This window comes from Micropterus dolomieu, linkage group LG04 (assembly GCF_021292245.1).
Source record: "Micropterus dolomieu isolate WLL.071019.BEF.003 ecotype Adirondacks linkage group LG04, ASM2129224v1, whole genome shotgun sequence".
In the NCBI taxonomy this organism is placed as follows: domain Eukaryota; kingdom Metazoa; phylum Chordata; class Actinopteri; order Centrarchiformes; family Centrarchidae; genus Micropterus; species Micropterus dolomieu.
Window position 1 is genome coordinate 32,817,765 of NC_060153.1, and position 8,518 is coordinate 32,826,282.

Consider the following 8,518-nt stretch of genomic DNA (forward strand, 5'->3'; position numbering starts at 1 on the left):
ACAGGCGTAGACAGGAGTAGACAGAAGTAGACAGGCGTGAACAGGAGTAGACAGGCGTGAACAGGAGTAGACAGGCGTGAACAGGAGTAGACAGGCGTAGACAGGAGTAGACAGAAGTAGACAGGCGTGGACAGGAGTAGACAGGCGTAGACAGGAGTAGACAGGCGTGAACAGGAGTAGACAGAAGTAGACAGGCGTGAACAGGAGTAGACAGGCGTGAACAGGAGTAGACAGAAGTAGACAGGCGTGAACAGAAGTAGACAGGCGTGAACAGGAGTAGACAGGCGTAGACAGGAGTAGACAGAAGTAGACAGGCGTGAACAGGAGTAGACAGGCGTGAACAGGAGTAGACAGGCGTAGACAGGAGTAGACAGGCGTGGACAGGAGTAGACAGGCGTGGACAGGAGTAGACAGAAGTAGACAGGAGTGGACAGGCGTGGACAGGAGTAGACAGGCGTGGACAGGAGTAGACAGGCGTGGACAGGAGTGGACAGGCGTGGACAGGAGTAGACAGGCGTAGACAGGCGTGGACAGGAGTGGACAGGCGTGGACAGGAGTGGACAGGCGTGGACAGGAGTGGACAGGAGTGGACAGGAGTAGACAGGAGTAGACAGGCGTAGACAGGCGTGGACAGGCGTGGACAGGAGTAGACAGGCGTGGACAGGCGTGGACAGGTGTAGACAGGCGTGGACAGGTGTAGACGGTGTAGGTGTAGAAGTTTGCAGATGACACCGCCATCATCGGCCGGATTTCAAACACGGGAGGAAACTGTTAATCTTGCAGAGTGGTGCTCAGAACAACCTGCTGCTCAACGTCAGCAAAGCCAAGGAGATCACACATCTCCACGCTGGAGAAGGAAGCTCAGAAACAACTGGATTTCTTGAGGAAGCTTAAGAAGGCCAAAGTCCCACTCTCTCTTCAGCTTCTCCAGAGGAGCAACAGAAAGCATCCTGACCGGAAACATCACTAACATGGGACGTGCACGGCCCAGGACCGGAGGGCTCTGCCCAGAAGATCATCGGTACCCATCTCCTGACCATCAGTCATCTGTGAGGTGCCTGCAGAGCCCAAAGGACACTAAAGGACAGAACCCACCCGGCCACAGCCTGCTCACCCTGCTGCATGCTGGGAAGAGATCAAGAAGCTTCTGCTGCCGCACCGCCAGACAGCTTTTTCCCCCAAACTGTCAGACTCTTGAACTCTAGTTCATCCTCAGCTCTGCTCCACTGATCATAGTTTATTTCTGTTACCATTTGTCATAAATGATTCTGTATTAATGTTTACTGTCTGCTTGTAAAAGCCTGTTTAAATCACCCCAGACTCCCTTAAAAAAAGGTTTGGTGAGTTGTTGAGTTAGGGGGAAACTTTGTCACACGCTGTTTACTGTAAATTGGTTCTTGTTAGTTATTTGTCCACCCTCGTAAATTCAGCGTGAAGTGTGAAACATTAAGTTCTTTCTTTCTTTGTCTAAAAATAAAGCGTCAGTTTGTTTCTCTGTCTGCAGATGACTGAAATGTCTTGTTGCACAGTTCTTCCTTACTGTGTATTTCAACAGCGTATTTTTGAATGCACTATTTATTTTATTGTAACTCCTCACGTGCCTTAAACAACCTCAAGCTGAATAAGGGACATTTTGTGTTTCAGAATCGACTCTGGTTTGTTGCTGCCCTGGTCCTTCTTACCTCTGCCAGCCGCGAGTGCTTGTGGACGTTCTCTCCTTTTTGGACAGCTGGAGCGAGCTGCTGGAGAACTCCTCGACTGCTGGTCAGCGCGCGAGTCAGACGGGCGAACTTCCCCCAACCTGCCAACGAGACAGAGGGCCAGCGTCACCAGATTTAAACCTCAGTGCACACGAAACATCGGTAAATGGCCGAACAAGTGCAGGATGAGCAGCTGTTAGCAGAGCATAGGCCTCATCGATCCAAAAAAAAAAAAGACAAAGCCTGAACTCAAATGTTTAACAAATCAGCATCATGTTGTTGTTATTTCAGCGTCATTCTGATCCGTTCACTGCAATGAAATCACAAAAACAATATGTTTGTGTTTATTTGCATCAGTGTTTCATGAACCTCTGGTGTCCCGCCCACCTTTTGAAGAGTCGTCCTCAATCGGCTGCTTGAAGGCGGTGATGTCACTGTAGGTGCAGAGAAACAGGACGACCTTGTCCTGCTCGTTCCTGATTGGTGCAATCTTCACGAAAAACCAAACCGGCATCCCTGCGGCACAGAGAGGAATAACTCAACAAGACATTTGCTACATATATATTTACATTTACGTGATAGATTTACCAGCGTTTCCCACAGAAACACAGTGAACTTGGGAATTTTAGTAGCTTATTTCTTATTTCACCATCTGCACTGTGCTGATCAGCTGTCTCCGGTGTTCACAGACATTTTTAACACCTCACTGGAGACGTGCCATGTGCCAGCCTGCTCCAAAGCCTCCACCATCATCCCTGTACCCAAGAAACCAAGAAACAAGGACCACTGGACTAAACGGCCACAGACCCGTCGCCCTGACCTCTGTGGTCATGAAGTCCTTTGAACGCCTTCTGTTGTCCCACCTTAAATCCACTACAGACCCTCTCCTGGACCCCCTGCAGTTTGCCTACAGAGCCAACAGGTCTGTAGATGATGCAGTAAACATGGCCCTTCACTACATCCTCCAGCACCTGGACTCCCCAGGAACCTACGCCAGGATCCTGTTTGTGGATTTCAGCTCTGCTTTCAACACCATCATCCCGGCCCTGCTGCAGGACAAGCTCTCCCAGCTGAACGTGCCCGATTCCACCTGCAGGCGGATCACTGACTTCCTGACGGACAGGAAGCAGCAGGTGAAGCTGGGAAAATGTGTCTCCGACTTCAGTTCCCCTCAAGGCTGCGTTCTTTCCCCCCTTGTCTTCTCCCTGTACACCAACAGCTGCACCTCCAGTCACCAGTCTGTCAAGCTCCTGAAGTTTGCGGATGACACCACCCTCATTGGGCTCATCTGGTGGGGATGAATTCGCCTACAGGTGGGAGATCGACCATCTGGTGACCTGGTGCAGCCAGAACAGTCTGGAGCTCAACGCTCTGAAGACAGTGGAGATGGTCGTGGACTTCAGGAAGAGCCCAGCCCCACCCTCCCCCATCATCCTGTATGACTCTCCTGTCACCACTGTGGACTCCTTCCACTTCCTGGGCACCATCATCTACCAGGACCTCAAGTGGGGGCTGAACCTCACCTCCCTCACCAAGAAGGCCCAGCAGAGGATGAACTTCAAGTTCAGCCTGCCAAAGACAACGATGGTGCACTTCTACACCACCATCATTAAGTCCATCCTCACCTCCTCCATCACCATCTGGTACGCTGCTGCCACCGCCAGGGACAAGACCAGGCTGCGGCGCATCATTCGCTCTGCAGAGAAGCTGATCGGCTGCAACCTTCCTTCTCTTCAGGACCTGTACGCCTCCAGGACTCTGAGGCGAGCAGGAAAGATTGCAGCTGACTCCTCCCACCCCGTTGTTTTTATTTATGTACGCAATACTCTCTTCCGTTGCAACATGTCTTTGCTCTGCAAATAGTTTTTTTTTCTCTTATTATTCTTATATAACTTGCATTGTTTATTCCATATTTATATATTTCTACATTTATTCATGTTGACTGTATGTTTGTTTACCTGCAGCACCTCATCACCAAAGCAAATTCCTCGTATGTGTAAAACACTACTTGGCAATAAAGCTCCTTCTGATTCTGAATTCTCCTTCTGCCTTTTTTCAGTGTTCACTAACAGAATCTGCTGCCTTTCCCTTCGGTTCTCTTTCAGGGAAACACCTGGACACCTGTCCACATGTCCAGGTGTCCTCGGGCAAGACAGTGAAACCCTGAAAGCTCCCTTCGGTCAGGCCAGCACCTCACATGGTGCAGCCATTTACCAGTTTTTAAGCTCGCCGACCATTTTCATTTCATTTCATTGTACGTTTTGCAGGGACAGCGCTCATTAAATGAGAGCACAGTAACTACAGGCTGATTCTCATCTGTTGTCCCAGTTATTAAAAACATGTTGCTGTGAATCTGCAGCAGCTGGTTACTGGTTTGCTTTCCGTGCTGTTTTCTGCTTGTAGGCATAAAAAAGGACAAATAAAGAAAAGCTGCAGTAAACTGCTGATTCATTAAGCCGACAGATCGCTCTCTTTTACCAACTTCTGCTTCTGTCGCTGAAAGGCCGCCAGCTGTCAGCGTGGCGTGACCCGGTTTAGGACTCAAACTGGGTCTCGAGGTCCTCGAGTTTCTGGGTTTTTGGGCATTCAGGTCAGACGGATCACTTTTAAATATGCAGTCCTGTAAATAAACTGAAGTACTCACGGTTTTTCTTGTACATCAGGATCTCAAAAGAGTTCGTCTCGTAGTTCTCAAAGGTGAGGCGGACCTTCTCGGCCGTCTCCTTGTCCGTCAGCTCGCCGTACATGAAGCTGCAGGTGCTGCTCTTCTGCATCACCTCGGCTCGATGGTACCCAGCCAGCTTGCAGAAGCCGTCGTTGCTGTAGACGATCGGCCAGTCCACGATCTGAGCGTTCCCCAGCACGAAATTGGTATCTGACCGCAGAGACCAGCAGGTTAGAATCTGACCCCCCTCGACGGATTATGTGACAGGGCTGCACCTAATCAGCTAGTGTCTTTAATTAATGACGTTTGACACAAATATAAATAGAAGGCTAATCACAGCTCCAAGTCCAAGTGACATTTTCTAACGTGCCGAACCCAACACATGGCAGGTCACTGTTAGGGAGGAGAAACCAGAACATGTTCACATTGAAGACGGTGAAAGAAGTGATTTCTGCTTAAAAAATACTGATTATTGTAAAATCGTTGCAAATTAGTTTCCTGGCGATCCACCAATCGATGAATCGCCCGATTGCTGCAGCTCTACAACTGATGGAGAAATCACGATTAAAGTAACTCATGATGACACAAACTACCTGATTTACAGGTAAACTGTCTGGCCAATCACAGGTGGAATAACGATGGTGCTCTCACTATGAAGCAAAGAAATCGTGTCGGTCCTCTAATGATCTTCTTGCCTAAATCACGTTAACCACGTGTTTAACGTCATGTGACTTACATAACGGCCTGTCCCTGGACTTCCCAACGGTCATGTGTTGTTTTGGGACAACCGACAATAAACCTGTTTTGTGGTTTCGGTGCGAGGCGGCGTTGGCACAGCGGTTTCTGACACGCTGCAAAGTGACGGTACGTGACGGTAAGTTTATCCTCCGCCTCGTCCATTGTTGTTACAGCATCACCTGCACGTCTGTGATTGGCTGAGGGCGTCCTCTGCATCAGGACCTTCCCAGAGGTCTACCCACTGATGAGGCTGCGATTACTGAGGTCAGTTTGAAGGTTTGAGGCCCCACGCTGGGTCACATGATTTTCTAAGATGGTGAACATTCTTATTTGTTTGATATAGTTGGAATTTAAAAAACAGATTTAATGGGTTTGAAAACATAATCTACACTGAGAAAACAGCGTTAGGTCCCCGTATAATATACTACAATCCAACACAACATCAAGTTCTACCTTGGAGAATTTTAGAGCGTTCATTAGAGTTAATTAAACTTCTGACGGCTGTAGAATCACACACACACAATCAGACAGGTGAGATGTTGCTCTGCTGGCATCATTACGTAACAGTGTCGGACCTACAAATCTGCTCACAAGCAAGACAAAAAATGAAGAAACTGTGGTTTAGAGATTTAAGGTTCAAGAAAATAGTTCAAATGGTTAAATCACACAGATAAAAAGTGGCTGTTGGCCTGATGAATCCCTCACAGGCAAAAAGCTAAAACGCCCACACAGTTTGGAAATGCGAGGTTTTACATATAAATACAGAGCATTAGTGCGTGCATGCGTGTATATACTACATTATGTACATGATACATGTACTGGTCCGTGCGGGTGATAATGCCAAAACTGAAAAGTTGAAAAGAAAAGTGGTTAAAGGAGCAGAAACAGGTGAAGTGGTGAGAAAAGAGCTCAAGTGAAGACCTACAACTAAAAGACCACCTGAGGCTCCACCTGTCAGCCGCTGTGCCGTCTGCTGATCTGTATGGTGTGATCGCTTCACTTTTTACAGTGTAGGGAGTCCACAAACATGTCTATCAGTGTTTCCTGTCCTCAAACATCTTCTTTTGTCCACAACCCAAATATATCTAGTTCACTGTCACACCTTGAACTAAAAAAAGTTTCACAAACCTGAAACTGTGTTTCAAAGAGACTTGAGCCTCTCCGGGACTGTCCGGTCCAGATTTGACAGGTCTAGGCATCACGTTAGTGGTTTTTGATCTGGACCTGAGTTTCCTATAACTTTCCCCTAAACTTCTGAATCGGAAGGCGTCTTCATGGTTATTTCTAAAAACACTGATAATACTAAGATGTTGAAGAATATTTATGGTGTGCCCAGGGAAGCTGGTGTTTAAATTTAATGTTAATATCAAGAAATCTCCTCTCCAGTACTGTGGTGTACTACATGAAGCAAAACACGGGAAGGAAAGGCATAAAAACAGATACAACCTGCTAAAAATTAAGGTAAATATTTGCTTCTAGACCTTAGAATATTAAAATAAACATGGTTAAATACACACATACTGTCAGAAGGAATTAATACCGAGACAAATAGAGAAGTGAAGGTAACTAGCATAGTAATGTTAGCATGCTGTGAAGGTAACGAACTGGACATGTGCAGGTTTCCTGAGGTGATCCAGCCAATCACAGAGGAGCTGCCTGACGATGATGAAACAACCGAACAGAACCACGAGACATTTCACACCACAAACAGGCCGAACCGGACCGGGCCGAACCGGACCGGACCGGACCCTACCGTTGGACCGGCGCACGATGTTCTCCAGGAAGGTGTTCTGAGGGGCCACGAGACCCCGCCGTCCTCCCGCCATCCTCCCGCAGCGCGAAGCAGAGCCGCTTCCCGCCGCTCACATATCTGATGCTGCACGAGCCCCGCGCGCTGTGGAGTAGCTCTCTCTCTCTCTCTCTCTCTCGCTCCGTCTGTCTGTTCTAACCTCTCTCTACCTGTGTGTGTATCTCTCTCTCTCTCCCCCTGTGTGTCGCGCGCTCTCTCAGCAGCCTTGTCATTGGCAGACGGCTGCAGCACGAGCTTCAGGGTGAGCCACGGTGACGGCTGCGGGAGAGAGAGATCCAGGTGGAGGGAGGATGGTAAAGAGACACCTGCAGCTGGTGAAAGAGAGAGAGAGCATACGTCAAACCTGTAATTAAAGGGTCAGTTCACCCAAATCTCTAAAAACACATCTAGCAAAAGTCCGGGCGGGTATCAACTAAAAAAAAATAATGCCGATCACAATCTACACGTATAAAACAACATAATTAAAGAAAATAAAAACATTACAGCCCTTTTTTTTTTTTTTTGTCAGAAATAGCTAAATTTGGGAAAATGCGTTTTTTGCTTTCTGGTGGCGAGTCAGGCGTTCAGAGTGACGGTTAACAGTGTCGGTAACACCATGTGAGGGACACTATATGACACTGTATACGGTAAAACATACTGCATGTGTATGACACTATATGACAGTGTTATACAGTGTCATATAGTGTATATGACACTAAATATAATTCTGTATGTCACATTTTATTTGAAACTATATAACACTGTATTTAACACTGTTTAAATCTCCTATAATGCTGTTAATGTTCTCCTGACTGTACTAACATGTACCGCATGTTCCCTTGACTGTACGAACATGAACCGCATGTTCCCTTGACTCTACTAACATGTACTGCGTGTTCTCCTGACTCTACTAACATGTACCGCATGTTCCCTTGACTGTACTAACATGTACCGCATGTTCCCTTGACTGTACTAACATGTACTGCGTGTTCTCCTGACTCTACTAACATGTACCGCATGTTCCCTTGACTGTACTAACATGTACCGCATGTTCCCTTGACTGTACTAACATGTACTGCGTGTTCTCCTGACTCTACTAACATGTACCGCATGTTCCCTTGACTGTACTAACATGTACCGCATGTTCCCTTGACTGTACTAACATGTACTGCGTGTTCTCCTGACTCTACTAACATGTACCGCATGTTCCCTTGACTGTACTAACATGTACCGCATGTTCCCTTGACTGTACTAACATGTACTGCGTGTTCTCCTGACTCTACTAACATGTACCGCATGTTCCCTTGACTGTACTAACATGTACCGCATGTTCCCTTGACTGTACTAACATGTACTGCGTGTTCTCCTGACTCTACTAACATGTACCGCATGTTCCCTTGACTGTACTAACATGTACCGCATGTTCCCTTGACTGTACTAACATGTACTGCGTGTTCTCCTGACTCTACTAACATGTACCGCATGTTCCCTTGACTGTACTAACATGTACCGCATGTTCCCTTGACTGTACTAACATGTACTGCGTGTTCTCCTGACTCTACTAACATGTACCGCATGTTCCCTTGACTGTACTAACATGTACCGCATGTTCCCTTGACTGTACTA

At 47.3% G+C, this 8,518-nt stretch overlaps 2 protein-coding genes across 2 annotated transcripts in view; both read right to left on the bottom strand.

The window, feature by feature from the left end:
• LOC123970460 (polyunsaturated fatty acid lipoxygenase ALOX15B-like) overlaps positions 1 to 738 on the bottom strand; it is a 26,965-nt gene extending 26,227 nt beyond the window's left edge. The window contains exon 1 of the mRNA XM_046048505.1: positions 3 to 738. Coding sequence (XP_045904461.1) covers positions 3 to 738 — 736 coding nt within the window. The remainder of the gene's footprint in view (positions 1 to 2) is intronic.
• A 902-nt stretch (positions 739 to 1,640) lies between these two features.
• Positions 1,641 to 7,179, bottom strand: LOC123970461 (potassium voltage-gated channel subfamily H member 1-like). The gene is made up of 4 exons (XM_046048506.1): positions 6,857 to 7,179; positions 4,345 to 4,575; positions 2,088 to 2,216; positions 1,641 to 1,801 (listed from the first exon to the last, which is right to left on the bottom strand). Exons 1-4 carry the CDS (start codon positions 6,927 to 6,929, stop codon positions 1,641 to 1,643), a joined length of 594 nt encoding a protein of 197 aa, XP_045904462.1. The 5' UTR covers positions 6,930 to 7,179.
• Between the last annotated feature and the right edge of the window lie 1,339 nt (positions 7,180 to 8,518).